The sequence below is a fragment of the Streptopelia decaocto genome (assembly GCF_964273445.1).
Source record: "Streptopelia decaocto genome assembly, chromosome: Z".
Taxonomy (NCBI): domain Eukaryota; kingdom Metazoa; phylum Chordata; class Aves; order Columbiformes; family Columbidae; genus Streptopelia; species Streptopelia decaocto.
The window spans coordinates 70253401-70279197 of record NC_138657.1 but is presented as its reverse complement, the minus strand read 5'-3'; the positions used below and the strand labels follow the sequence as shown (position 1 = coordinate 70279197).

The 25797-nt window shown below is 34.2% G+C and overlaps 1 protein-coding gene across 3 annotated transcripts in view; it reads left to right on the top strand.

Moving 5' to 3' along the window:
* Positions 1-25797, top strand: part of RFX3 (regulatory factor X3) — a 119608-nt gene that overhangs the window by 71900 nt on the left and 21911 nt on the right. For 2 of the 3 annotated variants that reach the window (XM_082075705.1, XM_082075707.1), the window contains exons 4-7: positions 3814-4072; positions 13195-13269; positions 18083-18264; positions 18793-18912. In XM_082075705.1, coding sequence (XP_081931831.1) covers positions 3814-4072; positions 13195-13269; positions 18083-18264; positions 18793-18912 — 636 coding nt within the window. The remainder of the gene's footprint in view (positions 1-3813; positions 4073-13194; positions 13270-18082; positions 18265-18792; positions 18913-25797) is intronic. The other variant, XM_082075706.1, reaches the window with a different exon arrangement.

The following is a 25797-nucleotide window of genomic DNA, read 5'->3' as shown; positions in this document are numbered from 1 at the left end:
ACATTATGTCAGTGTCTGTAATATATTGCAAGGCATTGCACTTAATTTGTGTGTTAATGCTGAGACTTACTGAACTTAGATATTTTCTGTTTTCACGTGCCAGAAATACTTTATTAACAACTTTATAGCACAACTCCATGTGTTTTATTCCTAGCATTATATTTTGCAGATCATTGCAAAATGTATATAAGCAGTAAGGCATAATAGACAATGCCTTGAACTGTTGCACCTTGCATTCTTAGCCCAACTCATGCTGGTCTTATTAATTCCCAGTTGGAAACTTAATCTGGGTTTGCTTAATCTAAATTGAATTCATGCAGTGTCTTAATATGTGTGACTTGCTCTCAGGGCAAACATCATCTAGTTTGCACAGCCTTCTGGAAACTAGGATTGTGCAGCCTAACTACTTCGACTTCAAACTTATTAGTAACTATGATGAGCTTTGTAATGCCACATTCTAGTAAATATTGCATTGCCAGTGTTTTGTTTGGAGGAACTGTTAGATTCTGTTGCCTAACTTGTATCTCAAGCCACAGTATATCACCAAGGTGTTCTCATAAAGAGCCAGAAGACTTCAAGTTAACGCTGAGGTTAGTCCCTAGAACATCTTTATATTCAGCTGTTAAAGAAAAGGAGAGCTAGGAGTTCTTTTACAGCCTTTGCAATGGTAAAGAACTGATTGTATGATATATGTCAGATTATTTGAGAAAGTGTGGCATGTTTGTGCCACAAATCCTATGCAGAGAAGATCACTTCCATATTTCAGGTTATCCCTTGTGTGTGTCTGAAAGATATAACATCGTATTTTCCTCTTTGCTACAGCTTTATGTGGAGGGGTCATGTTATTGTATGCAATGACTTTAAAACTTTTAAGTCACTGCTGTTCAAAACATCATCTCATCCTGCTGCATTTTTAATTTCCAGATGAATATGTTCATATTATGGCTAAGTTAAAAGGCTCTTTGCTAAGGTGCAGTTATTATTGCATGTAGTAATAACAATGATTTATCTCACTTTTAATTATCCTGTTGATCTCTACTGCTGAAGGTTTGCTTAATCATCTTCAATAATCAGGTGTTCTATAAGAACTTGCTGGTTATTAGAACAAAGGCAAGAGTGTGTTTATCTTGGAGTGTGACCCATTGGTGTACCCCAATGATCGCTCTTGATCCGTTGATATGAAGTACTGTTATAAGCAAATGTAAGTGTTCTGACACAATCAGTCCTTACTTAGAAACTATACATGATATACAGATCTAAACAAGGTTAAAGCAAACAGGCATTTCCTATTTTCTCCTTATTCCACACCTAGCCTGTGACTTAATTTTCCTGTGAAATTTTGAGTGTTCTCTAGGGTTTGCATAGCTTCAAAATCTGCTTCTTGAATTCCACTTCAAGTGAGATTTGTTCTCCTCACATCTTTTGGATACTCTTTTTCCTCTAGCCATGTGTATTTTTACTGTCAACAATGACTTTGTCCTTTTCCTCCTTTCGTTACCGATACCTGATACTGATACCAAGTTTCTCTTTTGGGAGAAATTACTGCGTTCAATCCCTTGACAGTCTTTTGCGTGAACTGTTTCCCCTGAGCTTCCATCACTACATTTTCCTAAATTGTCCTGTGACATTCTGTAAATTGTGTGATTCTGAGACAGAGCAGCACCAGCTCTGCTAGTGGTTATCTTGCTTGTCACAAGATAAACAATGTCATGGTGGTATCACAACATGTCACAGTGATACCTTGGCTTGATAAAACAGATCAGTTGGGACCTGTATGGTACCCAAACACATGTGCAGGTTACTATTAATAATGCAATATAAAGACCAACTGATTTTAGCTCTCCCAAAGAAATGTTAATAGATTAACTGTCTGCTTGAACATTAATATCTAAAAGAACTATTTTGCTTTGTTTTCAGTAGACCGCAAGGCATTTATTTTATATTAAATTCAAGTTTCTTGCAGCTGATCTTGAGGTTTTTGAAATATTCAAAATAAAAAGGAAAATGTTTAAGTAGCTTAAGGAGGGGTGTGAGCAAATAATGTAGTATGAGCCATATAAAACATTTACGATTTTAAAAGTAAAGTTTTAGAGTTTCTAAAGTCTCTGAAGAGGACGGGGTAATCTGTTGTGTCCATAATTAATATGACAGAAGTTCTGACTTTGGTTGTTGATAAGGTGCCATTTGTTCTTCACTTATTGAAAAGTAATTATTTTCTGAGGCTAAGTCATTCTTACTCTTCTTACTATTTTCTGACTCTATTGTTTACCAATTAATTAATCTTGTGTAACTTTTCATAATTAAAAAATGACAACAACAAGCAGTAAATTGCCACAACCTTTTCTATACATTGATGAGAAACTAATCCCTGCCTTGATAAAAGGAAAAAAATAAGTCTGACTTCAGGTTCCTGGATAGGTGTATTAATCACCAGCTCACTGCATAAAAACGTGGATGCTGCTTCCTCCTCTTGTGTTCTTGGACAAAAATATTTTTGTTGAACTTCCTTAGTTGCATGGTGTGTTGCATGATTTTGTATTTTGGTTGATTATAGTAAATGAATTGGAGACTTATGTGGAGATTGGGCACCTCTCTGTTTTCTCTGAATCATAATACTTTTACAATATATTTACTTGGACTACGTACATCTCAGCATATGAAACTCCAAGTTAATGGAGAACTTTGAATTTCAAAATGGTGTTGCCTGTTGATTACAAGCAATATTACATATTTTTTGCTTAAATAAGAAGATAAATTGTTGGGTAAACTGAGTAGGTTTTATCTTTTTCACCTTTCTGTTATCATGCTTGCCAAGATGCAAAGCTTAGCATTCATTAAACAGGATAAAATTTCCAAATAGACTTTTCCAAAATGCGGAATCTGGCCTCTGAATCAATGAACGCTGTTTACTTAATGATTTTGAAGATCAAATTTAGTACATGGGAACAAATACGTATTCAAAAACTATAAATAAACTATGAACAGTAATGATTCAAGATGGTGATTAAGAATGTGAAACATATGCTACAAAGATTCAGTAACTGAATAGTTTGATAGAATAAACTGGCTGGTTAAAGAAGCAGGAATGGTTCAAAGATGAAAGTAATGTTTAAAATGTTACTGTTGCATACCTTAACTTCTTTCATCTTTGTGACCTTTTTACAAGTCATAGTTCTGTTTTGGTGTTATTCGTTAAATATTTTTTTAATCGTAACGTGAATTCATGTCAAATTTTGAATTCACCCTGTAAAAATAACTGCACTTTGCAAAATATCCATGAATTCAGAATTTCAAGCTTCAACCAAGAGGTTTAATGGTTTAAGAACAGTGGATAACATTGGATTCTTGAACTTAGGACTCTCTTGGCTGACATTTATATGAGTTGTTTGGAATTTTGCAACATGCTCAATATGCAAAATATACAACGTCAGACTAAAATTCAAAATTTTACTGTCATATTAAAAAAAAAGTGAAAGCAGATAGAGCTGAATAAATTTCTTTGCAATATATTAGTAATTGGATGAGCTCTTCTACCCGTCTGCACAATTCTTTGTCATACTTCCCTTCTCTCCTTTTCAGGTAAGACTAATTATTTTTTCTTTAAGGTTTGGCACATACTTGGTTTGCCACCATCACTGAATTAGTTATTTAGTGCTTTGACTTGATTAACTGTTATTTTCTGTGGAGGCAGGAATTGTTTCCAGTCTCATTTGATTATAGCTATTTTACACACACTTTTAGAATTGTAGCATTTCCCTCAGCTAAATGAACAATACCAATAATTTTTTTCCTTTTTGTTTTCTTTTCTTGAAGCCGATCAACAACTTATCCTTACACAGAAACCCAGATGTACAGCCAAAACACTGGGGGAAATTATTTTGATACTCAAGGAAGTTCTGCACAGGTGACAACAGTGGTCTCGTCTCATAGCATGGTGGGCACTGGAGGGATTCAGATGGGTGTCACAGGTGGACAACTCATTAGCAGCTCAGGAGGGACCTATCTGATTGGCAATTCAATGGAAAATTCTGGTCATTCAGTGACTCATACAACGCGGGCCTCCCCAGCGACAGTAAGTATTTCAGACTGATGCAAAATCTTTGAGATTAGTTTCTTAGTCACTTAGATGTTCCTGCAGACTGACACTTTTTTTCTGACAGAATGTATAGCAATATTATGCTGTCAGGCTAAGTACTATATAATACTTTTTATAAAATAAGTAATATATATATATATCTGTAAGATATAGAAGTAAGAATAGTGTAAAAACAAACTTGAAGGCAGACCTTTCCCTTGACAGCTTGCAAATATTTACATTTCATACGTTAAATTTTTGCATTCAGCTAATATCAGTGAATGTTTTGGGAATGCTCACATAGTAGTTTGTCTGAGCTGAATATTTGTCAGGTTGGGAACTAAACCAGCCTCTTTTAACATTTTGTATTTTTCCTGAAAACATAAGAAGAACTCAGTGTTGTCAAGTGTAACTATGTTAGATGTAAATGTTAAATAATGTCAGTACAGAAAGGTATCTGTAACTTCTGTGCATGTGTTTGATTTGTTTTCTCAATATTAGTGTAGGTTTGTTCACTTATTTCAAAATACTTCAAGTTGTTCAGTGTATTGAGATACTACCTTTTAACATGTTGTTCTTACTCATCTCTAATATATCTCCAAAGTCTGCTCCAGATTAAAAAGCTAATTATGGAACTGTCTTATAATACTATGGGAAGATACATTCTGTTATAACTATGATAGATAATATTGTGGACACTTAAACACGGAACTTTCCCTCAAGAGCTTATTCAATAAGGGTTTATACCTTTTCTAGATTTGCTGCGTAGCCCTCATGAATACTTTAACCTAATTCTGTGTATTCTGGTCTCTATGCAGAGATTTGGAAGTAACGGGCAAAAGAAATGTGAAACATAGAGTAGGAAGAGCTGAAAAATGTCGTGAAGGAGATAATGTATCATTAATACAGATTCATCGGTACTCAAAAGGGCAATGAAATTAGGAGGCTTTATTTTTAGCAACCAATATAATAAGTAAAAAATCTAATATTATTCTATTTGAAATTGTGATGAACATTTATGATAGTGTTGGATAATTTGGGTGATCTGATGGAATCTCGTAATTTTTATTATTAAGGTGATTGGTATAGATAAACAAATTTTTTTGTACAATGGAAACAATAGTTAATCTAAAAACTGTAGTTTTATTTTTTGAGGATAAAAATTGTAAAGAATCGTTATTAATGGATAGTATAAATATCAGTAACGTGTGAGCTTTCAGCTGGCAACAGAGAATTTTGTGTTTTAGTTGCAAAATGAAAAAAGGTGTAAATTAACGTTTGCCTGTACTATATGTGACTTTAATAGAATAACAGTTTCCTCTTAAGAGAAGAACAGCATTCCTCTTTTGATTCTTTTAATTAAAATAAAGTTAACCGTTTTGCTTTCTCCTTTAAAGTACTCTCTCATTTTACCTATCTGGAAGATATTTCTTGGAAATTTTCACCTGACTTTATGATTGCCAAGTACAGGCAAAACAAAGAGTTTATGATAGGCATAAATAAGGAATAGGTCTTCTAGGCAAAATGGAATTTGAAAAGTGATGTTTCTTTAAATACTTAAATGGTGATGATATTCATGTGTTTGTTTTCTTAGTTGTTTTATATTGTTCTGCCATTGAACCCAAGTATTGCCTCTTTTAGAGATCATGCTAGATTTCTCCTTAATCAAATATGAACAAATGCTTTTTTGTTTCTTGCATATCGTGCTGTAAGTTTTGTTTTATTCACTGACAATAGAATTCAGTTGGTAGATATGCTTAACTGAATGTGAAGTCAAGTGAGGCTTAAATACATCCAGAAAACATAAACGAAAAGTAGCAGCCTTACTTTGAAGTTGGATATCCTAGAATTATTTGAATGATATCATAACTACATGCTATATTTTGCAAATTAAAAGATTTTTTTTTTATTTGCCCAAATTGGAAGTAAAATTTGCCAAAATCTAAGGGTCATGCCTTCAGCAACCTCTTTCTCTTGCTTCATGTGTCAATAAAATAGCCTGTTTCAGTCGCTGCAAGTGACTGCTATACTGCTGTATCACTTGCCTTTAGAAAGAAGTTTAAAAAAAATACTTCCAATTAGATTACAATTATTAAATCGGATTTTTAACACTAAAATAGTTTCCTCTGTATGTTTAAGGTGCTGTTTATTATGTGTAGTGTAGTTCTGTAAGAATGAGACTTTAGAATATACTAGCACTACTTTCCTTACAGAGGAAGTGAGACACAACATGATTTTTGATTTTATAATTTTAGACTCTTTGGTATGCATGGTACAGCTGAAATATTCAATAGTCTATTGAAACACAAAAGGTTCCGCTTAAACTGTAATTTTAAAAGCACTAACTCTGTGTTAGTTTTACTAGAGGGCATAATTAAACTGTGCAAAGTAGACCACTGTAGTATTTAATTTAGATTGCATGTTATATAGGTAGAGCTTGTTTCACTTGTGATCCTCATTTGATCTTTACCATCATGACCTTTTTCATTCTTGTGTAGAGAATTTATTTGAGATATCAAAATAATATGTGTCCAGGCTAGTTTGCTAGTATAATTACTCAGAAAATATTTCTGAATTTTGAATTGGTTTGGAGAAGTTTCATATGGAGACAAAGGATATAGAAAAGAAGAAGAACTTACACTAACTTGTGGTTGTCACAAGCTCTCTTTTCTTTTGCCATAGAGGTACAAGTTCTATTTATTCTTTTCAACTGATAACGTCATTTGTTTTGTTGTTATTCACCCTAACTGATGAAATCATTACCTTCTGTAACAAATGAATTAATTGTATTACTGATGTTGTCTATTTCTGATAGATCTAGCTTAAGTTAAAAGGAACAAAAAAACCAAACCAGTTTCAGGTTAAAATTAAAAAGTATAAATTAAGTCCATTATATTAACTAGATTTTAGATAAACAGAACTTTAAAATCTATTTCACTTTTCACTAGATATGTTATGTGGTTTATAAAAAATTCAATAAAAGAGGCGTAGATGCTTTTTACTTTCAGTCTGTCTTCAATTTATTAGCTTTATGGTTTATTGTAATTCCGAATTCTGCTTTGGGTTTAATGAAGAGCTAATATTTCATTTGTAACATTTCATTCATTTTAATTTCTGTTGAACATTGATTCAGGAAAGGTATCCTGCAGCTGTAGCAGGCAATAGCAGTGTTTTAATAGCCAAAATATTAAGAACTGTGCATTGTGAAAACTATTCAAATGTATCTACAGTAGTGGTTTATGTTAGTATGCATGAAGAACATTTGTTAGCATGGTCTTTACTGTTTTCGTTTCCATCAGTTTCATTGCTTCCTCCCATTATATCCTTTGCTGACCTATTAAACTACTTGTCTACCTACTAATAAGGATTTTTTTTTCCCTCTGAAACAGAAAGGGATTCAGATTATAAGACCTTCTATATAAGACACTAGGTACATAAACAGCTTTCTAAAATGGCCATTTTCGTGTGAATATATGTGGATTAGTCAAGAATAAATTGTGATTGCATTGAAAAAGAAGTGATTTAACCTAAATGGATGTGTATTTGAAATGAATTTGCATGTTGAAACCGGTATGAAAGAGTTGTCTGGTTGGCTTATTGGCAGCTATCATTAAAAAAGGGGAAGCTATAATTAAGAGACTAACTAGAAAATTGTATTGCCCTGTTAACAGTGAACTCTAAATCACCTTCCATTTTTTTTTTTTCGATATGTAACTGCCTGAGGACTTATCTTGTGATAAAACAGGATTATCTAATCATCATATTTCATAATATCACAAGCTTAAAAAAATCATATGGTTTCTTGTAATAAGACTGTTTTTCTGCTTGTCAGCCAATGAGAGGCTCCCATCTATTAGTCTTGGTTTTTAACAAGTTTTATGACTGATCTGCAATTATAGTTGTCATTCATCAGTCATTTACAATGATAAGACCTACGCTGTTGCATAAATTTGTCCTCTTTCAGTGCAAATCTAACTGTCCATGAAAATAAAAGTAAAATTAATATGGATATAATGTATCACTACAAATTATTATTTCTGGTAGTAAGCACAGTGTGCAAAATTTGCTCTTAACTCTAAAGGAAAGATGGTACCTATGCAAAGTATGTCATAATTAATGGAGAAAGAACAAGAAGAAGGCCTAGTGTAAATATCATATCCTGTTAATATGGTTTCAGTGGAAGTATAATTATTTTAAGAACAAAAAATAACACATATTTCAATCATCCATTAAAGGTGGAGGGGTTAGAATGTGGAAAATAGTTTGAGATGAGATTTTATTCATTAAAATCTTTCTTGGTAGAGGAACTTTTTCCTCTCACATTCCCCAACTTTTCTTGTAAATTTTATTTAGCTGGATCCATCTTAGTGTAACACAAACCGTATCCAATCCAATCAAAGACGTACAGATTTTTATGCTACAAAGGATTATTAGATTATTTGATCTGAACTCTTACACTAGCAAGACATTTACTTCAATTGAGCACGGTGACATCTTCAGTGAAAAAAGCCATCCATTTCTGGATACAAGTAAGCAATTAATGGGGTTTTTTAGTTCTTCTTGGCTTTTTTCTGCTTTTAAATGAGCCATAAGAGTGGTTAATCACTACTGCTGCTAAAAACACAAACAAAAACTAAAACCCAACATTTCTGTAGTATGAACTGGAGGGGTGGGAAGTTTAGAGGATTTGCGGACCTGGTGCTTTTATAAACCTCTGCCTCCAAGACTTTTCCTCCTGCTTTGGTTTATCATCCAGACCTGTGGAGCATCATAGCTTCTCCTTTTCTCTTCCAGCCCAACAGAGGGATTTCAGTCTAGCTCTGTGGCCAGAATGATTTATGTGTTTCTTTGCCACTTTGAGTGCCTTGCTGCTCCACTGTGATGTCTTAAGTGGAGACTTTGCCCTTTTCACAAGCCAAAGATTGTGGGGAAAAGGGAGAATGAGCCTAGAAAGGTCAGGCATACCTACCCTGTCTGCATTCTGCCTTCACCTGCCTATGTTCCTTGTTTCTCTTTTGATACAGTCTGGTTTCAGCTTCCAGTTCTGGGCTCATGGTGTGTTTTCTGCATAAAAAGCTCTGTAGCATCTCATAGGTTGTTGCCAGTTTTGGCAATTGAATATTTTTTTCTGGTATTGATGTATCAAAAATGAAGATGTAGTGTTGTTGGAAACACAGTTTATTCCATTGTAGCATTCCCATTACCAATTAAAAAATAGTGTAAGAAACACATATTTTTTTCAAATCATAAGATATTAAAAATAGGCATAGTTGAATTTATGAGAAGAATTTCTATTAATGCCTTTTATTTGAAAATGCGTAGGCTGGATGCAAGGTGACTTGCCACTGATGTTCTTATAACGGTTTGATTATCATTGGTGTAGAGGCATCACATTTCTAAAGGACTGGGGTTTTTTGTTTCTGATTAAATACACTTTTGTTCTTAAATGGCCACTCTACATCTCTCTAAGGCTGTCTTGCCATGAATGTTTTCAAATGCAGTTTTAAGAATAATCTGAACTAAACTTTACTTTTAACTTCTCGACTTCATTTTTCTGGTGTAACTCCAGTGCATTTCCATGTGTTCTTCAGTGGTAGGTGGAATATATATGTTCTAGAAGCCTGTACAATCAGCTTAACAAGTGTCCTTTAAGTGTTTGTACCAAATATGGGGAAAATAACTGAAGAAAGGAAGTTTAGAATCCGTTTGAGTATGTGTATAATAGAGATGAGGTATACAAATAATCCAGGGGAGAGATGGTGATTTGACTGTATGTTTGAAAACGGTCAGCAAGGAAGACAAGCACAAGCAGCAATGTTTCATTCAGAAATTTGGGAAGGAGAAAATAATCTGACCTAAACTACAAACACTTTTTATTTTTCCAGCCTATGACTGTTAAGTGCACTATTTCCCCAACATTGACTTAATATATTATTTTGTAATAACTAGAAAACATACTATATTCACTGGTCAGTATGTGTACCTTCTGTGCATGCAGACTGCTGGAGGTGTGCATTTGCAGCAGATATATTGACCAACATCTATTATGTATATTAAACTTGGATGTTGTAACTAGAAATTAATAAATTTTAGGAGAAAAAAGCTTTTTTCTAAGTTTTTAAGGTTTATCAGCATTCTTTTTTAAGTCAGCATACCACTCCTATTTTACATCTTCTTGTATTCTTTTCTGTGTATTTACATTTCTTTCATTCTGGAAAACTTAAAAGTGTATCCTGCCTTTTTTATAGTACTGTTTCATTCTCTTGAGCAAAATTTTGTAGAACCTTTTTAAAAGTGCTGCTACAGATTTGTTGTGAGGCATGCAAATATTTTAAATATAATTCTTCCAGCTGTAGACCTGAGTTCTCTTGATGTGGTCAATACTATTTCATTTTTCAAGCTTCTTTTTCCTGGGTGAGCTTGTCTGCCTAACACAGCCCTCTGGCATAAGTTTCAGAAAACTGTATGACATACATGAATACTCTGTCCTGAAACAGAATTAAAAGCCACTGTAAATAATGTTTGTGGCATCCTAAGAGAGAGTGTCACATTTTTGAAAGCCCTGAGTCCATTTATCCTGTAGCTTCAGGTGACTTCATGATGTATATACACCTTTTGCAGGTAAGCACAGTTGTCACAAATACCTAGGACTAGAGGTAGCTGCACCACATTAATCTTTCTTGTACATGTATGATGAATTAGTAGTTCCTTCATAATTGAGTATGTGATGTAAGCTCCCTTAGAATTTCACATCCTGTGGTGATAGACAGGAGCTGTCTTTTTTAACATGATGCAACGATAAATTGGATTTTAAGATACCACCTAAAGTTGTCTGCTTTACTGCTGGTGGAGGGTGGTTTGCAAATGCAAGCAGGGAAAGAAAATAAATTGTGGGATATCCAGATTAATAGCAAAACCTTAGGGCTTAAACTTCTGTAGATTGTTTCCTTTATATCCTGACATCCTCAGAACAACTTACTATAAATAATCTGTCATTAAAGAGATAGGTATATGTTAGATAAAGCTGAAAGTTCATTTTATCAAAATTTAGACTAGAAATACTGAACAAAATACTTAGTAGAAAAGTAATTTCTCTTGAGAAGATTGTCATATTAGAATATGGGGAAGACTCATTCTAAACAGATCACATGTCTTTCGGAGCTTGATGAATTAATTTAACATGTTTTCGTGGTGACCAGCACTGCTTGGCTTATGCTGTGCAGCAAAAGTGAACACAGATTCGTCATCTTTGTTGGCTGTAGTGATGAAATCTACTTAAAGGAACCCCAGGAACAAAAATCCCCCAAATGGCAAAAATGAAACAAAAGGCATTGAAACAATATGACATTGAATAATATGTGTCATTTGTTTAGCCACTTTTTCAAGTACAGTTACGACCACTTTTTAACAAAGTGGTTCTCTGAGCAAACAATGCCACAATTGCGGTGACAAAATGACAGCCCTGCAGTAGGGGAAGGAGCAGCAGGAGGTGTAACTTCAGTGCTAATGTACTGCTGTGGGCTGGGCATGTTGGAACAATAACCTAAGATCCAGAATTCAGATTTAAATGTGTATGTGGTCTTTGTTGTTTGATTGTACCATTATGTTAAGAAGGAAGATTCTATGGCTACAGTGTATAGGAAGTTGACCATACTATGATGATGTTTAAAGCTTGTAGTTTTTAGCATGCTTCATGCTTCTAAAATTTGATCTTTCATGTGTGGTTGAATACTTTTACCACACAGGATTTTCCACTGAAGCAAGAAGAAAACAGAATATTAAAAGAAAACATTATTGTCATGTAAAAATGTTTTGTTACATAGTAATTGCCTATTTTCAATAGCATACTTTTTATAAAAAGGCTTGTATAGCTAATATTAAACAGTTGTAAGAGAGAGACAGAAGTGATCCCTCACAATTATTACAATAAGATACTTGGCAGTTGCCACATAAAAAAGGGAGAAACTGATTTGATATGTACAGTAAATTCAAATATCAAATGCAGTATTTTTCAGTTTCTGCTATACAGAGTGTGAATTTAGTCAATATTGGTAAATTGTGCCAGTGAAATTATGGGTAATATTGTGATATATGAAGTAGGATAGGGAGGTGTCATTAAAAATATCTGTGTGGAGCATGATGAGTGTGTTGAAAAGTACAGGTGGTAGTTTCCATTGCTTTCATTTTGGCCATTTAATGTAGCTAATTAATTGCATGCCTTTTCTTACTGTGCATCCCGTTGTCATTTTCATTGTTGTTTTTGCCTGTCTAGCTCTGCAGTTAAATTACAGTTAGCTTCTAATTTTTTTTCTTCAATGCTGTTATTATCAAACTGATAAAAATATCCATTGATATTAAAAAGGAAAAGAATGGGAAAGGATGTGAAAGTATTTGCATGTTTTCATTTGAATAAATGAACTACTACTTTGTATTTTAGTAGGGATGTTTTTTCCTTTTAAAAGGCAAAATTATTGTGAACAAATCATCTTTTCCGAAGGCTGGATCATGAAGTCTGTATAACTCCTGACTTTCCATTTACTTTAACAGCTTGGGATATTCAAAGAGTGTTGCCAGGAGTAAGGGTGATGTCCTGTCTCAGTGAAGCTCATGGTGGAAAAGCTATTGAATTATTTTGGTTTGGGATTTGATTCCAGAGTGCTGAAGTTTTGTTTCTAATTCAATACTTACTGCAATCTGTGCACGTCTCTTTATGATATAGTTGGAGGGAAAACATATGGAGGCTTTTCTTAAAATTCTCTTTAGGGATGTATTTATTTTTCTATTTTATTAATGATATTTTTGTTAAATCAGGGTTATTTTTGTTACAGTGCAGCTCACCAGTTATCTACTTATTTAGTTTCCTGAGCAGGTTGGAAGGTAAAGCAGACTTTGAGGCTGTGATCTGGCAGTATATATGCAAGCAAAATGCCTTTCTGTCCTCATTGGGGAGGTTTGTGTCCACTGAGACTCTGGAACGAGGCCTTTTAGTAGAACATATACCATAGCCAGGGATAAAGAAGGCATTTCTATTGATCTGTAAGCAACCTGTCAAAACTTCTCTGATCAGGCTTTTTTACTATCTCGTCTTGAGTCCTTTTTTTAATGACATCTATTATCAGATTGAAATGGCGATTGAGACACTGCAAAAGTCTGATGGTCTGTCCACTCACAGAAGCTCTCTTCTCAACAGCCATGTAAGTTGTCTCTTCTTCACATACACTCTCTCTTGCTTGTTCTGCATGCTTAGCCTGCCTCTAAATGTTTGTTTTATTTTTTTACTACTTTTTGCTCTTATTCTTCTCATCTTAGTTGCTTGTAACCTTCTACTACATCTCCCATGGCTTAATTTTGTCAGATGAAATGTCTTTATGGTATCTTGCAGAGTGTTACTTGTTTCAAATGCTCTACACCTCTGTTAAGAGAAGTTAACACATTTGACTGTTTTGCGGATTGCAGTGTAAATTTCAAGATAAAGTTCAAACAATTCCTAATTATCTGGCTTGTGACATTTTAAATAAAGTTGTCTACAAAGCAAAGTCAATGTACTCTATATTAATTTTGGGGCATGTGAAGAGGAAGAGAAGAAATAAACAGCATGCATAAGCAATATATTTAGATTATTTTTCCTTGTTTCTTCATATATTCTGAATAAATGAATTTTTTTATGTTCATTATGAAATTACTTAAGAATCCTAAAGATCGTTCTGATGACTTGGAAAAAAATGAAAGCAATCTCTTAGCTTGAAGTACACAAATATGTCTTACTCAGCTGCCTTTTCCTTTGTTCTTACTCTGCAAATCTTACAATTAAGAACTTTCCATTGTGAAACTAGAAGATATTTGGGTAAAAACTTGATCTCAAAATGTATTGATAAACCCATCGTATGTAACTTTAAAGGAAAAAGGCCAAAAGTTAATTTTAAACTTATTACATAACTAATAATATTGCTTTGTAAGTTCCTAGATTACTAGCCTTTCTTGAAATGTTTGGTTGGTTGTTGTTTTGTTTTTTCCCCTGTCTACATTTGTGGCTTTGTATTTTGTATTTTTGCCATGTTGATTAGTTTGTATTCATCTTTATTTTTTTTACCTTCTCAGCCTTATTATGTTAATTAAAATTTGTTTATTGTTTTAGAGAAGAAATTTAAGTTTTATTTGTGATCCTAATGTAAGAATATGGCAGTAGAAGCTGTCCCTCAGAAATCAAATTAAAAATGTATGTTTTAGCAGGTTTGGGTTTGGCGTTTGGATTTTTTCTGTATGGCTCTGATTATGTCCAAGGCAAAACTAGAATTATTTTGTGGAAATTTTAAGCAAACTTTTTTCTTTCATTTGGAAAATGCCAATATTGAAAGAGGAAAATTGTATTACAGAAATTATACAAAATGTTTTACAGAAGATTCCACCTCGGATGTTTACAAAATAATTGTTTTGAATAATAGAAAGTATCAAAATTATTACTTAAATAATAGTAGATAGATAATATCAAAACTATCATTTAAGTGTCATTTATTAAAGGCACTGTAACTTTTTTTGTAAAGTGTCAGAAATACATGTTAAGAGTTGGAATACTTGAACTATTTATAAGTTTGCATTTAATCTCATTTTGAAGTTCAGAATCTTCATAAAAAAACAAGAAAAATTACAAGATAAGCTGCTGGGCCCCAGTAAACTATGTTCCACTTATTCCTGGTCCTATGTACTATTCACAATTTGTCGTAATAATGAGATTCACATCCAACCGCTAAGTCTTGTTGTAATATTTATTTCTTGCCTGTGAAGGCTTTTTCAAAATTTTTCTGGTATCTTTAACTCTGTGGAAAGAAAAAAAAAACCACATATTTTTGTGGCAATCAGTCTTTCCTAGCCTTGGTCATTTTGGAAAAACTTAATCTAGCTCAAATGTAATGGATGTTTTACCTGTTTTTAGAGCAATGCTTATTGTCTTTGAACTCAAGGGCAGTAGGAAGAAAGTTCAAATTTAGTCTTAATCTGTTCTTGATTTTGACTTCTAATGGTGTAGCATTTATTTAAATAATTTGGTTTAATAAGTTTTAAAATATAATTCTAAATTTTGTGTTTAATTAACTTTCACTTTACAGATGTTACATTAAGTAGTGGGAAAATACTCGTTTTGGGATTGTGATTTTCCCCTTTGGTACTTCCATGAGGTTTTTAGAATTTTTTCTTTGCCTAAATTCATGTGTGCTCATTTTAAGGAGTTTGTCATTTCTCCTCTGTTTTCTGTTATTTCCTGATTTATTTCTGCATGAGATTGACTTGTTTAGTTAATTGATAGTTGAATGCTTTATAAACATTGCAGCTTAATTGCAGTCACAGTCAATTTAACAGGTCCAACTCTGTAAATATTTCATACGTTTACCCATCTTAACCCATACAGTATGGTCAATACTACAAACTACAAAGCCAGGATTCAAACCTGAACAACTCAGTTTTAGAATTGTATTTCAACTTGGTAGAGAAATAGTGGGGGGTTAAGTTGTTTACAATAGTTTTCTAATGTTTGGAGATAATTTTTCTTTTAAAATCATGTATTAACTGCACTTTTTCTTTCAGGCTATAATCTAGCAAGTAATTACTTGAAGCCTTTGCTACTAACTAACTCCACCCAGGGCCAAAATTATTATATTCCCCTTATCTTTTGATTTGTTTTGTTTTGTAGGGGGGGTTTGTGGGCTGATTGGTTGGTTGGTTTTGTTGTTTGGGGTTGGGGTTTTTTTTGAAGTTATGGTTGAAGTAACATCTGTTAGAAATTCATATCATTAACGAAGTGCACTTAAAGTGATTCATAATAGGTTAGAAACCATCTGGAGGAAAATGTCTTTAATGCTACACACAGAACTTAATTGGAAAGTAATTATTTTTTGTTTGTTAGTCTTTTGGGATTGACAAAGCTTTTCCCTTTAGGGAAAACAGAAATACTTCACATTCCATGTCTGTTCTGATTAAATTAGAGATTTAACAATATATGACAAATGTTATATAAATATGTATTATGTAAATATAGATGTAATAATAGACTTTAAATATACGTATAATACAACAGTTGAAATATATAATTACCTTTGTTTCTAAGCCTAGACAGGCTTACATCAGGTCATTAGTGAAATAAGTTTATTACATTCAGATAAAATTTAATGTGTACAATTATGCTTTTTCTTCAGCTTTATTTCGAAATGTCAGATACTCAATTTGAAAGCAGTTGTGAATGTTAAGGCTTTTAAAATAATGATATGGTAAATGATATATAGAGGACGAACTGTACTTTTTCATTTTGATTATTTGAAATGAAAAATTACCTGCAAAATGAGCTAAATATTATATGTTTTGGAAGCATTTGCATCTTACACCTGTGTGATTTTCTAGAGCTTACGTTTGAGAACCAAAAGTTATGGGCATATTTTTCAGTAACAACCAAATATAGAAATGGGGTTTGAATTGTCTAGACTAAAAATTGTAGGAAAGTTTTTTGAGTTTGCATTGGTGAATTTCTCACTGTGACTATAAATTCAATATACTTGTTATCATCTGTACTGTAGTACGTAACAGTTTAGTAATAAAGAAAAGGTCCAGACCGAAACATTTCATGACTGTTGCACACAGATATATTCATGTTCTCTGCATGGTAAGTTACACTGAACATGGATGGAACAGGATTTGTGCACTGTTATAACACAAAATAACTCTGCAAAGGAATTAACACATAGACCATGTGTATCTTTTATTGTCGCTTAATGATTTGTGTTTTAGTTATACTAGTTGCTGCTTTGCTGGACCAAATTGAAAATTATTGTGCATCTCTGTGAGTATCTAGCTCAGCAAAGTTTGTAGGAAGTCTTGAAGAGGCAACGTCCTCAGTTTGCATTTTCACTGGATAATTGAATTAAATCCAGAGTTTTGGTAAGAACTCTGATCTTAGCAAGCTTGAGTATTCACATTGTAATATTTTGGTAGAAATACTTAGGAAAACAGGGAAATAAAATTTAAACAGAAGATGAAATTTGTGAATCATTCAAGCTATATCTAAAGGAAAATTTGAAGGAACTGAAGCCATGGAAAGTACTGGGGAAATACAAGGAAAACAGTAGCATATCCAGAACAGTGGAATTTAAATGTGTCATCAACCTATATTATTTTTAATCTATTTTGTCATTCCCGTGTAATGTTAAAGCTGGGATATTAAACTGTCCTTTCTATCTTTTTGTATATCAGTGACAGCTAGAGGTGTTTCGTGAGTGTGCACTGCTTGGGAAGTCCCATGATCTTACATAAAAAGTCTTTCCTTGCATGTGTCTAGAATTAACTACCACAATTACATGAAAAAGTTAATATTTTTTCAAGAATCTCTTCCTCCTGAAAGTCAAAGGCAAACAGGCTACAACTGAATAGGATTGTACCCCTTCCAATCCCAACCATACTGTAAAATGTACCAGTTATTTTCAATATTATCTAAGTTGCTCTTTGACTTACATGCAATAGCCTTTTTTGTGTGTGTATTTGAGAGTATAAAATATTCTATTTGGATAAGTGTCATAAAGTTTCTTTATCATCAGGCAAAGAAAAACAGTAACATATTCAAGGTTTACAAATACATTAACTAATTATTGTTAGTCCAAGTAGTTTGTTTTCTGCAACTGATTTAAATTACGCTCACAATTACTTCATTTCTTTGCAGTACTAACAGTTTGTCTCCAAAGCATAGGTATCTTTATCAAGTATCGGTGTGTGGTACTGAATCAAAAATATTTTGAGAAGTGGACACTTATCTGAGGTCACAAGTGCAATGAGTTCTGCTGTTTCCTGGTAATTCTGAAGATCCTAAAGTGCTATGGTATACCTAGCATTTAAGGAACGTTTGAAGAAGAAAGTAATTGTTTAATAGATCTGAAAAATTGTTTTAGAGCTGTCATAAGTTAATGCTGTATGGCTAAGAGATTTTTAATGAAGTAATAATGATTTGTTGTTGTTGTTTTGTGTGTGATATAGCTTCAGTGGCTTTTAGACAACTATGAAACTGCAGAAGGAGTGAGCCTTCCAAGAAGTACCCTTTACAACCATTACTTGCGACACTGTCAGGAACACAAGTTGGATCCAGTCAACGCTGCCTCCTTTGGAAAACTCATACGGTCAATCTTCATGGGGTTACGGACCAGAAGGCTTGGAACTAGGTTTGTGTAAAGGAAATCCTGAACTATAATAGAAAATATAAGTAATAGTTATGAGTAAGAAATTTGTGTGCTAGTCAAAAAATCAGTAAAACCTGTATTTAAATATTACAGTGGTTTCTGTCAGTTTTGTCTGTTGAACAGTTTTTTGCTTTTCCAGATGTTGTTATACTTCTCCTGGTTTTGACTGTTTACGTGTTTACATTTTGACAAATACACTGGAGATTTTCATCAACACAAATGTAGCTTCTTGTTAGGAAATTACTAAGGATTGTGTTTCTCCATGACTAGATCAGTCGTATTTACTTGCACTTTTCTTACTCAAGTGGATTGTAAGTTAAAATTCTGGATAATATTTGTTTAAGACAGTGAATTAATTTCCCAAAGGTGGTAGATTGACACCCATGTAAAACAGGTAGGAGAGTCATGCCTGATTTGTGGATTTTATTTTCCAGTCAATAGAAATCATAATGTAATGTAGTAGCATAAAACTAGTGTGACTGTTCTTTTGATTCTTGTTCTTTCATAAAGGGGAAACTCCAAATATCATTACTATGGGATTCGTGTCAAGCCAGACTCTCCTCTTAATCGACTACAAGAGGACATGCAATATATGGCTATGAGACAGCAGCCCATGCAGCAGAAACAGAGGTAAAGTGTGGAATGAACATTATAACTCATTAATATTTCTAGTTCATAAAGCCTTAATTTTCTTTATGTGGAAAACTTGAAATCCTTATGCAACTTTTGTTCAGCTTCTCTGTTGTGAAAAAATAAAATTTCGCTTAGATATCCAGTTAATGTCACTGAAGTTAGGTCAACATGAAACAGTATTTGCCTAGAACTTGTCGTAATTTGCGAAAAGTCATAATAGTTGAGATATGGGATAAACAGACTTTTCTTAACTATCTTGTGTTCTAATCCTACAAGCTGAATAAAAGTAGCAAGAGTATGAATTTCAAATTTATCTGTTTTTTTCATTACATTTTATTTACAAGCTGCTTATAAGAAAGCACATGATTAAATTAAATTTGATGAAGAACAAATGTGACCATAATGGTTCATCTGTAAGTTGATTGAAGTGTTCTCCCTCAGCATCTGTTTTTCCTGAGGATCCTGTGAAATCTCAGCAGTATTTGAAAGCACTGGCACAGTGACCACAAAGGGATACACTGGTGGTGAAAGAACATGTGAATATGCATATGAAAACTATCTTGAATAGAAAACTTTAGGAAAAAAAAGGAAACCTGTACCTTTCTTTGAAATTAATTTTTATCTGACTGATCTCACTAGCCTTCCATGTTACCCTAAAGTCAAATATCTAAGATGTGTGATTTCATGAAACTCACAGGTAAAACAGCACCCTATCAAGCAAGGGATCTTCAGAGCTATTACCTCCCAAATAAACAGTCTACTAAGCATATTTTGTGGTCTGGAACACAACTGGAACATGGAAAACACCTTTAACTTTAACTTTAACAAACACAGATATCACTTTAATTTGAAATTATTTTGCTGTCACTTCCAGAAGTAGTAACAGCCCTAGTATGTATTAATGGTAAGACACATGGTCTTAACTGTCTTGTTCTGGGCATAATACAGAAGTGTGAGATGTCTACCAATACAATCACATAGGAAATATTTGTTACAAAAATCATCTCAGGATTGCATGGTAAGAAAGGGTGATAGATCTTTACAAAATCTCCAAGCAAGTTTATTTTACCCACTCAAGCTCATTCACTAACATGTTCATTTCACTCATAATCACATGTATACACGAAGACATATGCCACATTGTTCTAACTGGGATTGTTTCACAGTATCACAGTATCACAGTATCACAGTATGTTTGGGATTGGAAGGGACCTCAAAAGATCATCCAGTCCAATCCCCCTGCTGGAGCAGGAACGCCTAGGTGAGGTCGCACAGGAACATGTCCAGGTGGGTTTTGAATGTCTCCAGAGAAGGAGACTCCACAACCTCCCTGGGCAGCCTGTTCCAGTGTCTGTCACCCTTACTGAGAAGAAGTTTTTTCTCAAATTTAAGTGGAACCTCTTGTGTTCCAGCTTGATCCCATTACCCCTTGTCCTATCATTGTTTGCCACCGAGAAGAGCCTGGCTCCATCCTCGTGGCACTCACCCTTTATATATTTATAAACATTAATAAGGTCACCCCTCAGTCTCCTCCAAACTAAAGAGACCCAGCTCCCTCAGCCTTTCTTCATAAGGGAGGTGCTCCACTCCCTTAATCATCTTTGTTGCCCTACGCTGGACCCTCTCCAGCAGTTCCCTGTCCTTCTTGAACTGAGGGGCCCAGAACTGGACACAATATTCCAGATGTGGTCTCACCAGGGCGGAGTAGAGGGGAAGGAGGACCTCTCTCGATCTACTAACCACCCCCCTTCTAATACACCCCAGGATGCCATTGGCCTTCCTGGCCACAAGGGCACAGTGCTGGCTCATGGTCATCCTGCTGTCCACCAGGACCCCCAGGTCCCTTTCCCCTACACTGCTCTCTAATATGTAATTTCCCAACCTATACTGGAACCTGGGGTTGTTCCTGCCCAGATGCAAGACTCTACACTTTCCCTTGTTAAATTTCATCAGGTTATTCCCTGCCCAACTCTCCAGCCTGTCCAGGTCCCACTGGATGGCAGCACAGCCTTCTGGCGTGTCAGCCACTCCTCCCAGCTTAGTGTCATCAGCAAACTTGCTGATAGTACACTCTATTCCCTCGTCTAAATCGTTAATGAATATATTGAGTAATACTGGCCCCAGTACTGACCCCTGAGGCACTCCACTAGATACTGGCCTCCAACTGGACTCCGCACCATTGACTACCACTCTCTGGCTTCTCTCCTTAAGCCAGTTTGCAACCCACCTCACTACTCTATTGTCTAGACCACACCTCCTCAACTTAGCTGTGAGGATGTTGTGGGAGACTGTGTCAAAGGCTTTACTGAAGTCAAGGTAGACCACATCCACCGCTCTGCCATCATCCATCCACCTTGTTACATTCTCATAAAAGGCTATGAGGTTGGTCAAGCATGACTTACCCTTGGTAAAGCCATGCTGACTGCCCCTAATAACCCTCTTATCCTTGATATGCCTTGAGATGGCACCAAGGATAAGCTGTTCTATTACTTTCTGTGAAAAATATTGTGCTGTAGTAGAAAAGTTGGTTATGCGTTGTATTCATTTGAGGCTACCAGTAAGACAGGTGAATAGAAAAAGGAGAGAAGTGGTAGCCTCTATCACCTGTCTGCAATACTGATTGCAGGAAAGACAACCGTATTGTTATATCTTAATAATGATGATATTGTTATTAAATCCTTAAAAGCAGCTGTCCCAATATACCTTCCTAGGTGAAGCTTTATGTCTTTGCTTAGGAACCTGCATTACTTACCTTCTTGTCTCTGAAGACAAAATACAGGCTCCTCTCTTTACATCCTTGAAATCTTGAGATGTCTGGTTAGGTACCCTAGAAACAGAAGTATTGTTCACGTAGTCCTGCTGGTGTACTGTTCATATGAACTAGTTCTGAGGGTCTTTTTTTTCATCTCTTACTACAGGGTGCACAGATCTCAGTAAAATATTTTCTGTCTTTCTAGAATCCCAGCATCCTAAATAAATAAAATGCAGAGATCAAGGAGCTAGCCAGACTTTGACAACTGCACAGTGAAAAATGTGTATTGTCTCTGTTCTGCATACCATCAAACATATTAGCAATGCTGAATAGAATATAGAAAGTTTCAGAATGAAGATGTTTATCCAACAAAATATAGTAAATTTTCATTGAAACTCATGAGCCACTATTACTTTAACTTATTTATACATGCTTATCTAAACTGGAAAAACTGCAAAATTTTTTAACAGAGACAGGCACTTTTAAAGTCAAGTGTGATGATTCCAGAACATTTTTGTCTCGTTGTAACATGCTAATTATAATATATATACATATAAAATTATTCCACAATCTAGCCTGTTTACTTCATTACAGACACTCTCTAGCATGTGACGATCATGAGCTTTAGTCTATTTTTCCCGATTTGTAGCCTTACTTTTTAATTTTAGCGTGGTATTTGGTCCTACAATGTCAAGCTTTATTCCACATTCTTGAAATAGAAATGTCTGTATATTTTGCTTCATTAATTTTAAGTGAAGTTGAGATATGCTTGTCTTTATGACATTTATAACAATGTATGTTTTAAATTGTATTTCCAGAAGTAAACCTCCATCTTTCCAAGATAACTTCAAATATGTATTTCCGTTCTTGCACACAACAATTATAACTTCTTGCTTTCATTTATGGGAGCTGAGTGTTCAGCTTTTTTTTAAAATAAATAATAACTAAATTGTTATCTACTGTACACTATAACGTACAGCTAACACATATATTGTTGTTCAAACCAGGAATTGTTAATCACTACTTCCTATAGATGTTTAGATATTAATTTTATGTAGAAAATAATATGTATTTTTCTACTGTTCTCTTTTCTGTATTCTCATGTTTCCTGGCTATACTGTTCAGTGAAACATGACATTTAAACCAAGGCACTGAGAGTCCAAAGCATCAAGTAGATATAGATCTTTTTAAAAGGGGTTTGGGTCTATGGACAACAAAGAAGTTATGCATTTTTATAGTGGTGTTATTTTTGAAGATAGAGAGCAAGGTATCATAGTCCAACAAATACTGACATCTGCAAAACTGGGCTACAAATTTGTTAAGATATAATATCCTAAAATGATAATAATTGAACATATGTAATAAACTACTAAACAACTTCCTAATAGAGTAGTTCAGAAAAAAATCATGGTGTTTTTCTTGAACTAGCACAGATATTTTGTCTATAGTATGGTTATGATGCTGAGGTGGTTGTGGCTTAAATTAGGAAGTTCTGCGTAGCCTTCTAGATAAGTCATATCTCAGCAGTGCTTCTTGGACCAAGGAGAGATGTTTTGAAAGCACACACATGAAATCTACATTCCTTAAATTTCTTCAGAGTTTTACCTTATTTGATTTCAGATATCCATGCTTTTATTGAAATATAGCCTCCACATTATTTTTGAGGCTTAATGATGTATGCACAACAGTATACTTGGAAGTATTTTTATTTTTTTCAAACATTTCATCTATACACAAAAACTTTCTGATAGCATACAAATGATTCTCAGGTATTTCTTTGTTACTTACAGGTTTTGTGTCCTCAACAGTTTTTATAAGCATGTGAGATGCTTCAATTTTCCTGTCGTTAACGGCTTTAATATGTATTGCCTGTGGTATTGCAAGCTGTTTGAATCAACTCTTGCTTTTTGCTAATTTTAAAAGCTGATTTTTTTCCCTTAGTAACACCAATGGCAACATTTTATTTGCAGGTAGTAGTAAAATGTTTTGACATACTTTACACATTGTTATGCATAAGGTCACCGTTCTTTTATGTAGTTTGGTACATTAACTCACTTCTCATGCGTGTCAGTGAACTTCTAATGATAAATCACAATATAAAGTTAAAATCAAATTGAAGTGAATCCTTAGAGTCAATAGCATAGAGCCAGTTTCTTTCTAGGACTTCTATAGATTGTTTTCTAGCAAACCAGAAGAATAGAAACCTTAGTTTTTAAGAAAAAGGGAGTATATTATAAGTTGTGTAATAGCATGAGTTTGGTCTTTCAGAAAAATACTAACTTCTGAGACTTAGAGTAAAATCGAAATAGTAGCCGTTTCTAACAATTTCCTATGTGCATTTCAAAGCAAGCAGGCATTTTATTATAATTCTCCTTCCTGCTTTATCTTATTAATCAATATGGATTGTTTGCTGCACATGAATTTTAGTCAGGAAGTTATTAATCTGTTCTGCAGTGAGAAACTTCCTGTTTCTGTTAATGAACATATGTCACAGTTGGACTATAGAAGTCAGTGAAGTTGTATTCTAAATTAACTGCAAAGTGAGACCAGCGTATCATTCAGTGCCGTTTCTGAATTACTCAATTCCGTGTTCTAATTTCAGTGGTTCAGTGTTTTGGTGGGTTGGTTTGTTTTTTCTTTGTTTTGGGGTGGTTGGTTGGTTGGTTGGTTGTTTTTTTGTGTTTCTTGTTTGGTTGTTGTTGTTGTTGTTTGGTTTTGTTTGTTTGTTTTACTTTCATAGATTTGCACAAATTGAGAAAATGTCTGTTGTTTACTTAAGGCTTCACAACCTTTTACTGTGTTTGTGCTAACGTCTATGTTCTAAAGTCTGGAGAATTTTAGAAAATTTAACTCTTACCAGTTAGGAATTTGTAACTATTTTTTCCATACACCAAAAGTGGCTCAAATTCAGTTAAAGAGTTGTGGAGAGCTGTTCAATGTCTAAACTGCCAAAGTTCTACTTCTACATAAAAGACAGCAGATTTAAAGTAGTTCAGTAGTTAACCACTGCCTGCTAGTGCTTCATCTGAAGCTCCTGAAAAATATTTTTTTTTTCTTTTTTTTCTCTGTTCTTTGGTTTCATTTTGCAAGTGATTTTCTAATGCTGTTGAAAGTAGCTAACTCTTGTGACAACTTACCTGTCACAGTGCCAGAATTAAGAATTTTGCCCCATGTATTTTGTATAAAGCACAGTGGAGTAAGTAGGTGCATAATCATGATTCCTAGCACCAAAAGATTAAGTTTGCTTTTATACTTTAATTAAAAAGTTTTTTGCATAACTGAAAAACTCTTAAAGGACTGTTGTTTTATGTATTCAAATTATTTTGAATCCTGTTTCAGGAGCTGAAGCATCTGTAAGGTAATACATTTTGCAGAAAATATGGGTCTCGATTTATGAATATTTCTGGAAGTTGATCTTCTGCCTGGTATTTTTAATTACAAGGTGTAATGAGAGAGAAGTTAAGAACTCTTCCCAGATGAACTGCCTGGATTGCAGATAGATTTATCAAGTAATAACAAGTGCATCCAGAAGAGTTCAGTGCTGCCATGATACCAGATGTGAAATTTTATTCTTTATTAAAGTCGATTAGAGTTTCACTATTGACTTCAATAGGAATACAATTTTACAGTGGACCATTACAGAAAGTGAAACCTGATGCAAATGTCCTAGAGATAGGATAGGCATAGGTGTCTTTTTTCCCAAGCACTGAAATTCTTCAAGTGTTAAAACTACTTGTTATTTAGGACAGGAGTCTTTCTGTTGAAAAGTATACTTTCTGACTGGCTTTCCTTATTGTATATTCAGGTTCATGTCTGGAATGCCCAGAATACTGAAGGGATTTTTTTCATGGGAACTTTCTTTTGAAGTGAAACCTAAGTAATTACATGAGACAAAGCTGGTTTGTTTTTACTGGGGGGGGGGGGGGGGGGGGGGGGAAGTGAAAAAAAAAAGTGAAATGTCTTGTTGCATTTCTGAAGTTAGCATGGAGTTTTGCGGTCTGCACAACAATACCAGTTTGAGTATCGTTCAACACACTTCATTGAGCTTTGAGTTTTCTCTTATTTTCTTTGCCAGTGGCTACAATTATTTTTCAGAAGTGCAAAGTGTCCAAGATGTTACCATTAAGACC